Raw genomic sequence first — 17,158 nt, 5'->3', positions numbered from 1 at the left:
TCCCTGGCGGGCAGGCCCTGGGAAGGGGTGTGGCTCCTTCCCCCCTGACTTCTTCCTCTCTCCACAGCCCCAGACAAATAGCACCAAGAACAGCGCCGCTGCCACCAGCCCGAAAGGGACGCTTCCTCCGGCTGCCCTGGTACTGCGCTCCTTGGCCCCCTGCCCCCTGGCCCTACCACAGCCCGGCTGTGCAGTGGCCACCTGTCAGGCCTGGGGTGCGGTGGGGTGCAGCCCCAGTTACCTCCAATGGACGGTGCCTGGCCCTCCAGCTCCCCCTTGCTCTCGGGTGTGGAATTAGGGCCAAGCCCCTTTTGGGGGGTCTCAGGGCTGCGCAGGGGCCTGGCCTAGTGTCCCACCTGAGGGTCAGCTCTGAGAGGCATTCAGGAGCGCTGCCCTGTGCAACTCTGCCCTCAGCAGGCCCACCTGGAGCGTCTGTGCCTGGCCACCCTGCAGGGGCCTGGCTGGGTGGTGAGACGCCTCCTGGCTGCTGCAGGGGCACGCCACCCTGGAGCTGAGGGCTCTGGTGTCTCTCAGGAACCATGGGTGGGGCTGGTCTTAACTGTGGAGCCCCCCAGTGATCTGGAGGGAGACGAGCCGCTGTGGCAGTTGGCTTGGTGATGACCCAGCAGCAGCCAGGGCAGCTTCCTGTGGGCGGCTGTACCCCGTGGCTGTGCTGGCCTGTGGCTGCCCAGCAGGGGTGGAGGAGGCTTGGGGGCTTCTGGCTGGGCAGACATGGGCAGACACAAGTTCAGAGGAGCCCGCTGGCTCTGGCCCTCTTGTCGGGAGGCCAGGGGATGTCTCCTGGCCAGGCCCCCCCCACTGAGCTGGTGGCGTGGCTTGTGATGTTGCAAGGGTGCTATGTGCCCATGGCGGCCTGTGTAGGGCTGGCCGCCCCGAGAGATCGGGGTTTGCCGGGGCCCAGGTTCCGAGATCGTGCGGAGCCCAGCCCTGTATGCCCACAGGAAGGCTGGGCTCGCCAAGTGGCCGTCCAGCACGCGGGGGCAGCCTCAGCCCCGGAGGGGAGGGTCCCACACAGCCAGCCCCATCTCAGACCCCATCCATTCCATATGCCACCCTCATTCCCATGACATCTTCAAAACCATGCCGGCCATCCCACGGCAGAGGGTCAGGCGGCAAGGCAAGTGGACAGGAGGACCTCGTTCCCTGCCCAGCGCCCCCACGCTCTGTGCTGCGCTCCGTGGGCGCACGTGCTTCTCTCTGGCCTTCCTGGCCGTTGGGCCTCCCCAAACTGCTCTGCCTTCTGCCATGCACGCTCGGCTGCCTCCTCCCTCCACCCACCTTCTCCTCTCACTTCCTCTTTCCTTCCTCTGTGCTTCCTTCTTCTGTAGGAGCCTCAAACCACCGTCATTCATAACCCCGTGGACGGGATCAAGGTACTACCGCACCCACTGGCCCCCTTGGGAGCCTGTGCCCAGGCAGGAGGCAGGCCCCTGGCCAGGGGCAGGTCTGGGGCACTGACCTGGGGCAGCCCTTGTACTGAGAGTTGGAGGGGCAGGTGTATAGGGACCCTTCTTGAGGCAGGACAGAGTTCCACAGGTCCATGGCCGCCCCCTCAGAATGAGGCCCCAGGCGCTGCCATCTTAGGTGTGGCTGTACCGAGTTACTGTTAACAGTGGGGGCCCAGAGCAGGGTCTGCTTCTCAGGACCTCCGTGCTGTCCATCCAGCCCTATCTGCAGGCCGGCGCAGCAGAGCCGGGAGCCAGGCATGCAGGGCTACCTTGGGGTGCCAGGAGAGGAGAGCCGGCGTGGGCCGGGAGGAAGGAGCAGCACAGATGCCCCTGGCCGCCCCCATCACTCACCTCTACCCCCAGTGCTTCCAGCCGGGCCAGCCTGCCTCTGCCGCTGCTCCGCGCCCAGCATCTCCCGCTGCATGGGCGCCTACACCTGGGGCCAGAGAAGGGGCTGGCTCTCAGGGTGGCGGGAGGGACGGAGGGCCGCCAAGCTGTGTTTCTAGGATCGGCACCCGCCCCAGCCTGCAGTTGGACTCACCCCGAGTTCCCCAAAGGGCCCCTCATATCCTGGCTGCAGGCCGGGACCAGGGGCCAGTGGCTCTCAGCATAGATGCAATGTACCAGAAGGGGCCTGGGTGTCCTCCTGCCTTGTGGCTCGGGGCAGCTATTCCTTGGGCCCCGTGTCTGGGGTGAGGCTCCTGTTTGTCTTGCAAGGGGCCTCTAGACAACCTTGGGGAATTGTGGTACGAGCCCCGATCCTACAAGCTGCAGGCCACCCCCATCGCTGGGCAGGGCCTAGCACAGGGCGTTCACTCGGGTATAGGAGGAGCCCTGGAGGACCTCAGGAGCAGGCAGACCTCCGGGGAAGTCCTTGACAGGTGACAGGCCGCTGGTTTTAGAGTGGGGTCAGAGGTGCTGGGGCTGCTGGTCTACCCTCACAGGCCCTCACAGTGGGGAAACTGGGCTTGGCTGGACAGTCCAGGCCTGAGGGGCAGGCGGCCCCTGCTGGGGCAGGAGCTGTGGATACGGCCAGTCTCTTGAGGCCCTCCTGGAGCCTTCCCGCCCTGTCTGCCACAGTGCACAGGCTGGGGGAGCTTTCCCGTTCCGCTGGGAGTGCCAGACAGCCTGTTTTCCTCTCTTACGGAAGAGTCCTTAGGGAGTCTCTCCTCCAAGTGTGTCTGGTCAGAAGGCGCGTCTGGGCCCCTGGCCATTGCGGACGTGAGCGGCTGAGGCCTGGGGCTGGGTGACCGCATGTGGGGTTCCGGGATGGGCACCTCCAGGCCCCACAGAGGCGGGCTGGGACAGAGACCTCATCCTGACCCGCTGTCTCCATGTGTCCCCCAGGAGTCATCGGACAGCACTCACACCACTATAGAGGACGAGGACACGAAAGGTACATCTGGAAGATGGCACGGTGTGGCGTCTGGGATGCGGGCAAGGGGTGTCCACGGGGCGCTGGCTCTGCTTGGCCACAGCCCCCGTGGCCTGCCTAGTGCATGCGGGCCAAGAGACCGGTGCCCTGGTCAGCGGGGCGGCTCCCAGCCTGCAGGGGAACAAGTTCATGGTTGAATTTGCTTTAATTTTTTTCTCTTGAACTTCCTGAAGTTGGTGACCCTGCTTGGCTGGCAGCCACTAAGGAAACAGCCAGCAAGGGGCTTTGCCTGGGTTCTGGGTGTTTCCACGGCCCCTGAGGGTGGGTGGGCTGCACCCGTGTAGTAGAGCCCCTCTACACGCCGGGCTGCCTCTGTCCATGGGGGCGGTTACTGTAGAGCCCTCAGCTCCAGGGTGGCGTGCCCCAGCTCTGTCCACCTCCCCTGGGAGGGCAGGTGGCATGTGGGCCCGCCGGAGCCTTTGGGCCACATGGTCACAGTTCGGCCTTGAAGGCCTGCAGCGCTGCCCCAGGGCCCGATGGCCAGCCATTCTGCAAGTTTGGGGGACACAGTGGTGTCAGGGGCCAAAACAGAGGTGAGCACAGGCCCCTGGATGAAGGGAGAATGGATGTTCACGTGGTTTCCGTGAACAGACGGATACAAGCCCTTGTTGTCAGCACGGAGGCCCCCCCCGAGGCCCTGTCTTTGCAGTTCTGCCCTGATCCCGGCTCTGTGGGAGGCTGCAGGAGCATTGGCCGGCCTGCTCCGGCCCAGACCCCAGTGCGCCATCGGGCTGGGAGAGCAGCCTTGGGCAGCAGGGTGGGCCCTAAAGGGCCCAGGCCTGCCGCCCCTGCCGTCTCCAGTCCTCTGTGTCCCGCTCCTGGACCCAACTGTGAGCTGTGTCTCAGGTCCTCCAGCCCCACCCCACCCATCCTCATACTGTCCCTGTCTCTCCCGCATGCCCCCTCCTGTCTCCTGTTAGTGTCTCACCTGTCTGCCCCAACCCCCAGGGCCCCTGACACCCTGAGCTGTGTGAGGAGGGGCTCCTGGAGCTCTGAAGCCAACCCCCTATCTCACGCCCACCTCCCGCCAGCCCCCTGCGCTCTCCGCGTAAGTCAGTGGGTCGGGGCGGGGGCCCGCTGTGGGCGGGGTCTGCCTGGAGGACCCTGCAGCAGCCTGTCTCTGTAGGGCTGCTTCGGCCCTTCTGTCCCCCCCCCCCCCTGGGGGGGCCCCCCCCGCCCCCCCCCCCCCCCCCCCCCCCCCCCCCCCCCCACTCCAGACACTGGCCAGGGGCTGCTTGGGCGGGAGCGAGTGTGGTACTGCTTCCCTGGGCCGCTCACGCTCGGCCTCCTGTCCACCCCAGCGCCCAGGGTCCCTGACATCCTGAGCTCCGTGGGGAGGGGCTTGGGAGCCCTGGATGCTGAGGGCCCCCTGCCTGCTCTGTGTAAGTAGCGCCCCTGGGCCTGCTGCCCTGCTGCCGAGTGGCTCCTGCGCCCGCTGTGTGTGGCCTCAGCTGCCCCGGCCGCCGGGCTGCCTGAGGCTCAGGGCCTGGGCTGGGCTGACCCCCTGGCACTCCCCACGCAGGGCGCTCCCAGCCGCTGCCCTCCCCTCCTTCTCCCTCCCCCAGCTCTGCAGGCTGCCCCAGGCCTCTCCCCAACGCTGTGTCCCAGGCCTGGGCATGGGCAGGGCCCTCCGGGTGGTCTACAGTGCGTCTCGCGTGAGTCTCGCCTCCCTCACCCCGCCTGCCTGACCTTCCCGGTTGCAGCACCCCATGGGGCCCTACGGAGGCGTAGCCTCTCCCGACCATGGCTGTGGGCGAGAGGAGGGAGGCCTGGCCTTGCTGCCCAGCTGGGTCCTCCCTGGGCTCTGCACACGCCGGGCTGCCTCTGTCCATGGGGGCGGTTACCCTCTGCCATAGCAGCTGAACGGCCACGGAACAGCGTGCTGCCCGCACGTTCCTGAAGCCCCTCCTCTGTGCCCTCATCCTCCCGTCCCCCTTCATCCCCCACATTCCCCATCCCCCCGTCCGTCCACATCCCCTCTGTGCCTCCTTGTGTCCCCGTCCCCCTCTGTCCCACCCGTCCGCCCCCTCCCCCTTCATCCCCCACATCCACCCACGTCCCCGTCCCCCACTTCCCCCGTCCTTCCCCCAACACGTCCACCTGCATCCCCCTGTGCCCCTGTACTTCTCCTGGTGCCCTCCGCCACACCCCCGTGTCCCTCACGTCCCTTTCTGGGCCCCACATTCCTCCTCCTCGTGTCCTTGCATCCACCTTCATCCCCCCACACTCCCTCCGTCCCCGGTGTCCCCCCAGCATCTCCCTCTGCCCTCCCTGTGCCTGTGTCCTCCTCTGCCTCTTTGTCCCTCTGGCTTAGCTCGTAGGCCCGTAGCTTCTCTGTCTCCCGTGCTGCCCCCCAAGCCTCCTGTTCCTGTCTGGTCCGCTCCACCCCCCCCCCCAGGCTCTCTGCCATCCTGAACACGGTGAGGAGGGGCTCAGCTCTGGAAGCCCAGGGCCCCGCCACCCTGTCTATCTCCAGGTCTCCCAGGCCCCCCACCCACCCTGTGTAAGTAGCACCTTGAGGGGCCCCCTGGATGCTCCTTGGGGGCTCACAGGTATGGAGACCCCCGGCTGTGGTGTGCTGCCCCCTCACTCTGGGAAGGGGCCGGCCTGGGGGGCAGCGGGCGGAAAGGGGAGCACAGGGAATTCGACACGAAGGTGTCATTTGGCTTCAGAACAGGAGCTTGTGGCTAAGGAGGGGCTCATGAATGCCTGTAGGGAGGAATCAGAAGCGGTGGCGCCAGACGAAGGCCTCGCGCCTGTGATCTGTGGTCCGTGTGACGCAGTGTTGGCTGCAGGGGCCCAGGGCGAGGGCTTGGGGGGGGCAAGGGGCCGGCGCTGGGCTGCGGCCCCTCCCCAGGCAGAGAGGGAGGAGCCGGTCGCGCCAGCCGGTCTGCCGACTGCCGCCAGGATCGCTTACAGGGATGGGTGACACCCCAGGGCTGCAGCACCCCCCCCAGCGTCCCCCCCCACCTGCCAGGAGACACCAGGCAGGGAGGCCTGCGCGGTTGGATGAGAGGCTGCGGGCCAGGGGCTGGGCATGGCTGGGGAGTGGCTGGGTGAGTGCGGGGCCTGAAGGCCTGGGCAGGAACCAGGGGGAGCAAAGCTCGCCAGCAGTGGGGGGCATAGGGGCTGTGGGGAAGCTGTGCCCACCCCAATGGCCAGGAGGGCACGGGGCAGCCTCCAGATAGCAGTGGACCCCCGCAGAAGTGCTCTATACTCTGCCAGAGGGGCGAGGCCAGGTGCAGGTGTCTTGGCCGCCTTGGCCCGGGGACAGAGGCTGGTCACAGGGCTGGGGCGGAGGGGGTCTTGTGGTGAGGGAGAGGGTGCAAACGGAGCCTGGGGAGGGGTTGGCAGCATCCGTGTGCCCGTCTCCATGGCCCCTCTTGGCCCTGGTTTCACAGATGAGGAAACTGGAGGCTGGGATGTGGAGAGATGCCCCTGGGGGGCTGCCCACCCGGGACTGTGAGCTGCCCTCAGTCTGCATCGCGGGCCGGGTTAGGGGCTCTGAGGACAGGGCATACCGTGAGCACTGCATCCTGGGCTGACCTTGGGGGTCTGCCCTGAACTAAGCTTGTAGAGGTGAGGACCACAAGAAGGGGCCTTGAGCAGGACTGAAGGGAGGGGTGCTGGGGGGCCAGGGTGCGGCAGGGGAGTGGGGAGCCCTAGGGAGCTGAGGCCCCCGGGGGACGGCGTCCTTGGTCTGGCATGTGCCCCTGCCCAAGTCCCCAGCACTGCAGCCCCTTTGAGAGCAGGGGGTCTGCCGGGAGGGATGGGAGAGGGGACTTGGCTCTCTAGATCCGCGGTCATGGGTGTCAGAGCCCGGGCAACCCCCGTCTCCACCTCTGGGGCCAGGGTTATATGCCTGCCAGCTGTCGTCATGTGTAAATGGGGTCGGTGTCCACGGGCCCAGGCGGTGTTCCCCATAATCAGGGATTACACCCAATCTGCTGCTGCCTGCCTGCGGGGGTTGTGGGCTCCTGGTGCCCCTGCTGCCAAGCGACACGGATTAGGGCCAGCCTGGGGCCGCTGGGGTCCCGCCAGACCCTTTCCCAGCCTGTTAGCTTGTCCCAAGAGAGGGAATGTAGGGGCTCCGGTCCACCGCTGGGACCCCTCCCACACCAGACCCTTGCTCCCACGCCTCTGCTCAGTCTGCAGAGCTGCCTGGGCCTGGGGTGAAGGGGGGAGCTGATGGCAGGTCACAGCTGGTGGCTTCACCTCCTGGGGAGCCCCTACTCCCTCTGGAAGAGGAAGAGCTGCTCCGCAGGGCAGGGGTGGGTCCAGGCAGCAGCCCTTGTCTGCAGATCGGCGACATCAGGTCCCAAACCCCGGACTCGGCGATATGTGCTGTGACCCCAATGCCTCCTTTTGACTTTCTACTCTCATTTTATCTTACAATTGGCTTAGAAACACGCCACAAGACTTCACTAAGGGGCAAGATTGGGGACTTACCACAGTACGGGATGCACGGGACATGAGACAGAGGACATGTCATTCCATTCAAGTCACAGGGCTGAGGGCTCCCATGGGGTGCTGATATGGAAAGGGGGCCCAACTAGTGTTGGGTGTTGGACACACAGGCACTGCCCTCCCCTACATGGGCAGGAGGGGCCTGGCTTGGGGTCCCCTGGGAAAAGCTGGACTGCAGTGGGGACAGGGACCTGGGAGAGGGGGTGAGCATCCCCAAAGCAGAAATGCTCAGGCAGAGGGTAGAGGGGTGGGCAGGCTGCTGGGGATGCAGAGGGACATCCTGCTTCGGGTCCCAAGCCCGAGAGTAGAGTGTGGTGGTGCAGGGACAGAGCTCTGCCGATGGATATGGGCGGACGTGGGTTCCCCGGAGCCTGCAGCCCACTGTGCTGGGGACCAGCTTCCAGGGCCGACCAGACAGTGGGGCCTGGGCTTGCGTGAGACAGCCCGGAGCCCAGACCCTGGCACGGTCCAGACATAGAGTTGGGTGAGAAATGGAAAGGGGGCCTTTGCACAAACACAGCTGGGTCCAGAGGGAGGGGTTTCCGAGACTGTAGAAGCTCTCAGGTCCATGCCCACGGGAATCTCCACGTGCAAACGGGCACCTGCCCTCCCCTGTAACACCAGCGCACACGTGCACCTGAGCCCTCGGGTGTCACGGAGCTTCTGCCGCTTGTACTCTCCAGATCCCATGCGGCACACAAGGCCCGCCTGGACCCACATGCACTGTGTGGTGCCCACAGTTCAGGTGGGCATTGGTGGGAGGGGGCACGTAGGCAACCAAGGGTGCCGGCAGCGGGGAGGAGCCGGTGCAGCCCCATGCCAGGGTGGTACATGCTTCCGAATGCGGAGTCCCCCTCTGGAGACCCTGCTGTGTGTGCTCTGGGACTGGAGCCCACACATCAGCATACGGGGGTGCTGTTCGCAGGGGTGCTGGTGGCTGGAGTACAGACAGATGCCCAGTGGCAGGGACAGAGAGCCACTGGGGAGCCAGGGAAGCTTCTGGAAGCGCAGTGACCTGGCAGGGAGCCTGTGGGGAGGAGCTCGTGGGATCCCACACTGGCTGGGTCTGAGGCTTACTGTGGGGAGCACAGTAAGTTCCGAGGTCCCTGGGAGCCGTCTGAGCGCACACGCGATGTGTGTGCATACTTGGGAGTGTACATGTCCTCATGGAGGCGGTTAAGCACCCACCGGAGGGTAGTCCTCCTCTGGGGAGGGGAGTGAAGCATGAGATTTAGGGGAACACAGGCACTCACAGCTCTATCTGGTTTATTTCTATGAGAGTCTCCGTGGCTGTGAAAGTGATCCAGGTTTGAATCCGCAGTGGGTTGCGGCTGCGTTATTCTCTGAAACAGGTTGTGATTAAAGAGAGAACGGGGACTGCAGGTTAGCACCCTGGGGCCAGGCCTGTCCCAGTGCAGAGGCCAAGTGGGCAGAAGCCCAGAGCCCCAGGACGGAGGGTGCTAGGTGGGCTGGTGATGCTGGGGGTGGGGGGCATGGAGGGGGGCTGGCGCCCAAGCCCTGGACTGCACACGGGTAGAGACCCAAGCAGGTGGGAGGCCAGCCAGCTGGCTGTGGGCTTCCAGGGAGAGACCCACAGACTCCCGAGTCCCCCGTCCCCTGCCCTCTGCTCCGCCTTCGCCCCATAGACACTGCCCCTCGCCCTCCCCGCTTCACAACCAGCCCTTACCAGATGTTCCTGGAGAGGGGCTGGATGCGGCAGGGGCTTGGGAGCCGAGTCTAGGTGGGCAGAGGCCAGGGGGCAGGTCCCAGGGGACATGGCCGGAGGGACTGGGGACCACAGTCATGGCGGGCTTTGCTTCCCCTTTCTGCATTCTCCAGACGTGGTATTTCTATCACATGGAGACCTTCTATGTAAGACAGACAGGGCTCCATGGACTTGGGAATGTGGGGGCTGTGGGTGACCTTGGAGGGAGCCGTGTGAGCCGGACAATCGGGTCCCTCCTGGGGAGGAGAGCGGGTGGGGGCTGGGGATGCTCTGCCCTAGGCCCTCTGCAGGGCCACCTGGGGTGGTCCTTGGTCACTGGGCGGCTGTGTTCCCGCAGCACGGAAGCAGGAAGTCATCAAGATCACCGAGCAGCTCATCGAGGCAGTCAACAACGGGGACTTCGAGGCCTACGCGTGAGCAGGGCATCTGGGCTGGGTCCCGGGGGGGGGCCTGGGGCGGAGTGGGGGCTTCCCTGCAGTGAAGGGAGGGCAGGCGGCAGCAGGGGCTTCTCCTCACCTGGGTCTGCCCCCCAGGAAAATCTGCGACCCAGGCCTGACCTCGTTCGAGCCTGAAGCGCTGGGCAACTTGGTTGAAGGGATGGATTTCCACAGATTCTACTTCGAGAACCGTGAGTGCCGGGGCTGGGCGTGGGGGTCGCCCCCGACAGCACAGTGGGGCCCCCGGGCCTCCAGGTAGCCTCCCTGCCCCCCTTCCCTGGGCAGAGGCTCCCCAGGGCGCCCAGCAAGCCCCTGCCTCTGCTCACAGTGCTCGCCAAGAACAGCAAGCCCATCCACACAACCATCCTGAACCCGCACGTGCACGTCATCGGGGAGGACGCCGCGTGCATCGCCTACATCCGCCTGACGCAGTACATCGACGGACAGGGCCGGCCCCGCACCAGCCAGTCCGAGGAGACGCGCGTGTGGCACCGCCGTGACGGCAAGTGGCAGAACGTGCACTTCCACTGCTCGGGCGCGCCCGTGGCGCCGCTGCAGTGAAGGTGGGTGCCGGCACGGGCCCTTTCCTGGGGTGCGCCGGGGACGCTGGGCAGAGCCGCCCCCGCACTATAGGCAGGCAGCACCCCATCCCTGCTTCTCCCCCTTCTCCCTGGGGGAGCGGACGAGAGCTGACCCCCCACCTTTACCTCCCTGGGGGGGAGCAGTTGAGCGCTGACACCCCGCCCACCCCTTCTCCCTGGGTGGGGACAGATGAGAGCTGACACCCCCCCCCGCGCCCTCCCCCTTGACCCCCACCCTCCCCACCTTTCAGAGCTGTGGCCGGCTTCGTGGGACAGACTCAGTGTTTGGAGCCCGGCCGCCCTCCCGCGGCCTGCCTGTCGCATGTTTGTGTCTGCCTCGTTCCTCCCCTGGTGCCTGTGTCTGCAGAAAACCAAGACTGGATGTGATTTCTTTTTAACAACAAGATGACAACCACCACCAAAAAAAAAAAAAAAAAAAAAAAAAATTGATGTTGGATGAAACAGGAGAAAAAAAGGCAAAAGCTGTACAAACCACTGGCATCTGCGGGGCCTTGAACCGCCGGGCACCCCCCACCCATGCTCCACGTGTCTGTCAGTCCTGGCCCCTCAGGGAGCAGTGGGGCAGTGACCTTGTCCACAGGGGCCGGGCCGAGGAACGGTGTTTGTTAGGTCTGCATACCCACCCCCCCCCCCCGCCGTGCATGGCTGCCATCAGGAGTGTCGGCCACCTGGGGCCAAGGGGACCCGAGCACGGATGTTCCCCTCCCTTCCTCTCATGCCCCCAGCATGGATGAGCAGTGCAGAGGCCGGGCCGGCCCCCGGGGGCCCAATGAGCCATCTGAGAAGCCCCCATGGGCCCGGGGCTCCCATTCTGGCCCCTCCAGGGCCGGGGAGGTACAGACTTCCCAACTGGCAGAGTCTGGCCGAGAGGATGCTGTTGGTGGCAGCCCGGTTGGGAGGGGAACCCTTGGGTTCCCACAGCACCTCCCTCCTGTTTGGGGTGGCTCCCCTCCGCCCACCTCCCTCACCAGCCGGTGCAGCCACAGAGGGGCCCTAGACAGGCCCTCCTGCCTGTCCAGAGGCAGGAGGAGGAGAGGGGTCAGAAGGCGGTGCGTGGCACCCTGCACTCCCAGGCCGGGGCGGGCGCGGCAGGGGTTTGTGAACAGGGCGCTTTCAGAGTCTAGGCTCGGAGCCGAGGGAGGGAGGGCTACCCTGGGCTTGAGGGGCAAGGTGCGGTGGACCCCCCAGTAGGCCTCTCCAGGCTGCTGTGTGTGTGGGGGGGGCGGGGGTGATAGGGACCCCGGGATGAGAAGATAGGCTGGGCCCATCGCAATGTGCACCTGCGAGCTGGTGGGCACCGGGGTCCGACGGCAGCAGAGTGCGCCCAGGGCAGCTGGCCAGGTGGGCTGGTTAGCGGCTGTGATCGCCAAGCTGTGGACCCTGCCACTCCAACACCTGCCCCTTAATTCACATTTTCAACAAGGATTTTCTTTATCTTCCCCCACAAATCAAGCCACGGGAGGGGCACAGAGTGGGGAACGGGACACAGGACGCTGGTCTCCAAGGGGACTGTCCCTCAGCAGACACTCCGAATGGACACTCACCTGCCCGTCCACGGCTGTGCTCAGGACAGCTGTCCCCACCCATGGACACAGGGTAAACATCTGCCAGGCTCCCTGGGCCGTGGGCAGCAGCAAGGCTCACCGTGGACAGCGTGTGGCCTGGCCACCCTCACCTCCGGGGGCCTCCTCCCCTCCTCCCCTCACCTGTTATTTCCACGGAGCTGCCTGTCTGGGATAATTGGGGATTTTTCCGGGGGTAGTTCTTTTGCATGACCCCTCTCGGGCAGGCCACACCTGCTCTTCTAGCTAGATGTCGGAGGTGTGGCCGCTCTGCGGAGGGCCAGCTGCCCGCAGTGCTGGCCGGCCCCCCCTTCTCTCTTTTTGCTGAGTTCCATTGTCTTTTCTTTCTGAGCCTTGTAAGTGTAAAAAATCATTATTTTGTTCTGTCTCGGGAAACTGCAAATAAAAGAAAAACAGGACAAACGGCTTCACGTGCAGCTGGGGGCTCTATGCCGGGGCCCTTCCAAGCCCCAGCCCAGCCCGCTCCCCCACCGCACTGCCCCTCTGCCACTGCAGGCCGCCGCTGCACCCACTGCCGCACGCCCCCTCTTTGGGCCCTGGACACCCTGAAGCCCCTGTCTCTTTGGTGGCCTCTCGGGGAGGCCAGACGGCGGTTCTCTGTGGGAAGAGCCGGGACCCAGCCTCCACCGTGTCTGTGCGTCCATTCCCCATGCCTGTGGCTGGGCTGTGCAGACTGTCGGCGCACAGGCCTGTACAGACGTCACGGTGCTGTGCATCACGGGAGGGTGGTGGCTGCTGGGATGCCCACAGCAGAAACCTGGGGGACGGAGGAGAGCAAGAGCCTTCCTTCCCCTTCTCAGGATCCAGTCCATGCTCTTCCTGTCATCCACGCCCCTGGCCTGTCCCTCAGCAGCTGCCCACCACACCCCTGCAACATGGGGACACTAGGCCACCTGGGGCCACCGCTAGCCTGTGCCAGCTAATGTAGCAATGAGCTCACAGCTGCAGGACCGCATCGCCCCAGGACTGCCTAAACGCACCTCCTTGTGACCACAGGGCTGTCTTGGTCCTTATCGCACAGCCGCCTGCAGCCCTCGCGCGAAGACGGGTAGCCTCCCCTCTGCACTGGTTCCCCGGGCCCTGCAGGTGCTTATCTGTGCCTCTGGCCTTGTGCTTTCCTACAGCACCATGTGCCTTGATACTGAACGCTCCCAACTAGTGTGTGTAGGTGGCTTCTGGTGCGAGGAGTGCCCCAGGGGTCACCAGGACAGGAGCTCTTGGCTACGGCTTCTTGGTGCCCCACTGGTGCGCTCGGGAGGGCGGGCTGTGCCAGGAGGCACAGAGGAGCCCGGAGCCGACGCGGAGAATCTGGAGCGGGGCTCTAGAGCGGGCAACGGTGCGGGCCCAGCACAATATCTAGGGCTCCGCTTGCAGATCAGCTGTAATCCGAGTCGGCTATCCAGGCCAGGCCTCCCTGCGGGCGCACGACACAGCCCTGCCCACCCCCCACCAAGGATTCTGAGCCCGGCCGGGGTGGGGTGGGACCCACACACTTGGCTGGGGGAGCAGTTACCGTGCCTGAGCCGGGCAGCAAGACAGACTGCGGCTTGTCATTGTTAAATGGCACCAGCTTTGAGCAAAGCTCCAAAAACCCCATACTCCAGCATGTCTTCCAGGCAGGAAAAACTGGTGCCCTTGATCCAGCCAGAAACCCCAAGCCTGCTTCTCACTTCCAAGGGCACAAATAAGGCTGAAAGCAAGGCTCGGGGCCAGCAGTGAAACAGGTGAAGCCTTCAGACCTTCTTAGGATCAGCTGGCATGCTCGCTCCCTAAACTGGGATGGGACTGGAGACTCCTCCGCTGCCCGCAGACCCGGGAGGCATGACGCCCCCAAGTCTGCAGGGCCAACCCCCTAGCTGGCAAGGAGTTTCCATCTGTGTGGCCCAGGCTGCTGCGGTGTAGCTCCCCTGCTGGTTCCCCTGCTCCAGCGCTCCCTCCCTTGGCTCCTGCTAGAAAGGTCTGGAGGTGGAACCCAGGTGCTGCCCCAGGATGCCCTGCACCCCGCAGCTGCACATAAGGAGGGGTCCCTGAGACTCGAACAAAGCAGAAAACTATTATGGAATTTCAAAAGACAACTTTATCCAGATAAGAACCTTTCAAATAGAACAGAGAAGTCAGGCGACAGTTACTAAAACACACCCTTTGCCAAATGCTTCCACATGAGACCACGACAGGGGCCGGGGAAACGCCAGCTCAGGCGTGAGCCTGCATCACCCTCCCCATGGTCCTCCCTGCAGACCCGCGCCTCCACACCAGCTCCTCCCCAGCAGCCTCCCAAGTTGGAGGAGTCAGATACCACATCCTTCCTAAGGAGAGGTCACAGCCCCCTGGGCACCAGTGAGCAGGCTGGGTCTGTGCACTCCAGGGAGTACCTCGGGCGGGTTACCTTCAGGGCTGGCCAACTCCTTTGACCAGCACAGGGCCCAGAGCGGGACGATAACCAGTGCGTGAACCTGCTGGGGTGGGGAGTCGGGGTCCTCAGAAGCATGTAGATGTCACCTTACAATCCAAGCCAATTCTGGGCCTGGCACTTTGTGCAGAGGCAGCAGGACCTCTTGGGTAGGCCAAGAATCAGCATGCTCAGGGAAGGACCCCAGAGGATGGGACCCTGCGGGGACCAGGTCCCAGGGAAAACCACGAGCTCACTCCTCAGGAAGCATTGCAGGACGTGGGGAGGTGATCTGTAACATGGCAGTGGGGCCCAAGGACACGGGCTCAGGGCTGGGGCTTGTGCCACTGGGTGGGTGGGGGGGCTCTTAGCAGTGCTCCTGTGGGGGCCAGGCTGGGGGTCAGGTCACATGTGGGGCACTGGGAATCCTCGGAATGGCTGGTACCTGGCCTTGGTGGCTAGGAACAGTGGCCACAGCAAAGGCCACTTGCTAAGGCACGTGGGCCCCAGGTGGTCACGATGAGGGTCTCGCTGCTAGAGAGGTGGGTGAACAAGGGTGGAGAGAGGCCATACTGGTGCCTGTGACCTGGGCAGGCGAGGCTAAGCTGCGAGTCGGGGCAGACATGGCTGCCCCACCGCCCACAGGCATCTCCGTGTGACGTCGGGGGTGGGCAGCACCCTCAGTGAGCAGTCCACCCAGGTCCAGTGCAAAGGAGCCTCGAAGTCGGTGCGGCCGGGCTCCTCCCAACACGGATCTTGGCCTGCTCAGCCCCAGCCCTCGGGGTCGCTCTGCTCCTTCAGCCCTGCAGCCGGGGTGACCCCGGCTTTACTGCAGTGTGAACATAGCGCACAAACACAGCCCCCACGCGGGAGGACCCACAAGGCTGGCTCCGACCTCCCCCAGGGTCTCACCTTGGTCGCTTTCCCAGGTTAGAGACAAGCCCTGCAGCATCTATGTGAGTCATTTGAATTTATGGTTTCATCTGGCCCAAGAACACGCCATTGGGGGCCTCAAACGAGCTTTTCAAAAATCACCGGACATGTAAATTTGAATGTTCCCAAGCCCCAGGCCCTTCCACAACCCCTCAGTTCCTGCCAGGAGCTCCCAAGTGAAAATGTGTCCCCACGCGGGTCTCTCCACGGTGGCTCTGCTTCTCCAGGGACTGCGGTTCTGACGCTAACGGCCAGGCCGGCTGGGCACGAGGGCCTCCACGGGCTGCCGTCACATGATCGCACAGCACGAGTTCTGTTTCCGAGCCTGGACAGAAACACACTGGGGCTGGAGAGGTGGAAGTGACCCACGGGGGGGTACCCCACGAGGCAGTGGCCGCGGAGCGGGCTGGGGGTACTGGGAGAACCCCCGGCAGACGGAGCATGATGCTGTGTCACCCCGGGTCCTGCAGCGCCACCTGCCCCCACGCACGTCGCGAGAATGCTTTGAGAGAGCAGGTTGGTGGATCCCCGAGCCCCACTGGCCGCCTTCCTCCCAGGCTCCCAGGAAAGCACCAGTGGACGCACAGCCCTACTGTGGTCAGCGCCAGCGAACCACTTCTGTCCCAGGGAAACAGGCACAAGGCCCGGAGGCTCCACCGCTCAGCAGGCAGCAGGCAGCAGGAGCAGCTGGGACTGGCCTCTGCCCCTGCCCGCTCCCGCGGCGCCCGAGGGAGCATGTGCTACTGCCGGGCCCGCCCCCCCGCAACCCTGTGCCACGGAGTGTCCCTGGGCACGTGCACAGTAGCAAGCACAAGCACGGCTGGCACTCACTGTCTTGTAGAAGGCTTTGGACTGCGTCCCCAGCACCTCGGACTTGGACACCAAGTCGTCCAGCCGCTCCCCTCGTTCCAGAAGAGACTCCATGGTGTTGTGCTGGACACAGACAAACGGGCGCCCCACCGTTGGCGCAGCAGGCGGATGCGAGCCCCCCAGGCTCGGCCACGGGAAGTGCTTCTCCCATGGGCTCCTCCCGCCACATGAGCATCAAGAGCCCCGACCAGCAGGACCCAGAGCCCGGCCCGGGGACCCAGCACAGGCTCAGAGCACCGTGCTTACAGCCATGCTTCCACACGCGGACTCCCACTGAACACGCTGCCCCCCTCCGCTCCCCAGAGGGCCCGTGCGCGGATGCATGTCGTGCAGCACCGCGAGGCCACCGGGCTTCCTCGGAGCAAGGAGCACAAACCGAGGCACGTGGACAGGAACGGGCCTGGGAGAAAGGCGCGAGACCAGCCCCATCTACAGAGTTCCAGGATGCTGGCTGCCGGCACAAGAAGCGAACCAGATGGACATGCGCACGGACAGGGCAGCACCAGCAAGCCCATTTCTGCAGACACACAGGGCCGCCGCGCCACACCTGCCGTTCCTGCTTGGAGAGCAGGAGCAGCCGAGGGGCGCCCAGGGCTGCAGCTCAGCAAGGATACAGAGAAGCCCGTGAAGAGACACGGAGACACCTCAACATGCTCACACCTCACTCCCAATCCGAAGTCCCCAAACTGTGTCATTCAGTGCACGGTGTCCACAGCATACTGCTTCCTGGGTCCCGCCCAGGCCGGCGTCTGACTCCAGGAGGCAGTACTGAGCATGTCGCGGGGCCGGAGGAGCCAGCAGCGGTTCCTGGGCGCCTCTGCTGGGCTTTAGTTCTACTCACTCAAGGCTTGCTGGGGCCTGGGCACAGGTGTCCCACATGCCGGGAGCGGGGTGGGTAAGGACAAGCGCCCAGTCCTGAGGGCTCACACGCCCGCTGGGAGATGTGTGTGCCAGTCATGACCATGTAGTGGCATCCGGGAGAGCTGCATGTGGGGCCCTGGCATGGGTGCCATGCAGGAAAGAGAAAGGCCCCAGGGCTGTGGGGCTGTGCCAGGGAGTGTGCACCTGACTCCAGAGCTTTCCTGAGGGCTACTGGGGGATGGTAAGTGGAAGAGCCACAGATCAGTGGCTACTATACGGACACACTGGTGCCAGGTGGGAAGCCAGGGACCAGTGATGAGGTAGAAGCCACAGGACCAAACTCAAGGCAAGAACAGACACAGCGAGTGCCAAAGAGAGCTCAAGGT

The 17,158-nt window shown here is 64.7% G+C and overlaps 2 protein-coding genes across 7 annotated transcripts in view; one reads left to right on the top strand and one right to left on the bottom strand.

Moving 5' to 3' along the window:
• Nucleotides 1–12,119, top strand: part of CAMK2B (calcium/calmodulin dependent protein kinase II beta) — a 79,566-nt gene extending 67,447 nt beyond the window's left edge. For 3 of the 6 annotated variants that reach the window (XM_059397113.1, XM_059397112.1, XM_059397110.1), the window contains 7 exons: nt 68–139; nt 1,350–1,394; nt 2,817–2,865; nt 9,435–9,510; nt 9,631–9,725; nt 9,863–10,097; nt 10,367–12,119. In XM_059397113.1, coding sequence (XP_059253096.1) covers nt 68–139; nt 1,350–1,394; nt 2,817–2,865; nt 9,435–9,510; nt 9,631–9,725; nt 9,863–10,095 — 570 coding nt within the window. In that variant the 3' untranslated portion in view covers nt 10,096–10,097; nt 10,367–12,119. Of the gene's footprint in view, nt 1–67; nt 140–1,349; nt 1,395–2,816; nt 2,866–3,852; nt 3,953–9,434; nt 9,511–9,630; nt 9,726–9,862; nt 10,098–10,366 lie in introns of those variants that run through there. The other 3 variants (XM_059397114.1, XM_059397111.1, XM_059397115.1) reach the window with 2 other exon arrangements.
• A 2,944-nt stretch (nt 12,120–15,063) lies between these two features.
• Nucleotides 15,064–17,158, bottom strand: part of YKT6 (YKT6 v-SNARE homolog) — an 8,888-nt gene continuing 6,793 nt past the window's right edge. Inside the window, exons 6-7 of the mRNA XM_059397109.1 lie at nt 15,873–15,974; nt 15,064–15,366 (exon numbers count right to left, since the gene is read on the bottom strand). Of these exons, the coding sequence (XP_059253092.1) occupies nt 15,331–15,366; nt 15,873–15,974 (138 nt within the window). The 3' untranslated portion in view covers nt 15,064–15,330. The remainder of the gene's footprint in view (nt 15,367–15,872; nt 15,975–17,158) is intronic.

This window comes from Mustela nigripes, chromosome 4 (genome assembly GCF_022355385.1).
Source record: "Mustela nigripes isolate SB6536 chromosome 4, MUSNIG.SB6536, whole genome shotgun sequence".
In the NCBI taxonomy this organism is placed as follows: domain Eukaryota; kingdom Metazoa; phylum Chordata; class Mammalia; order Carnivora; family Mustelidae; genus Mustela; species Mustela nigripes.
Note: the sequence above shows the minus strand (reverse complement) of the source record. Positions and strands in the feature narration are given on the sequence as shown.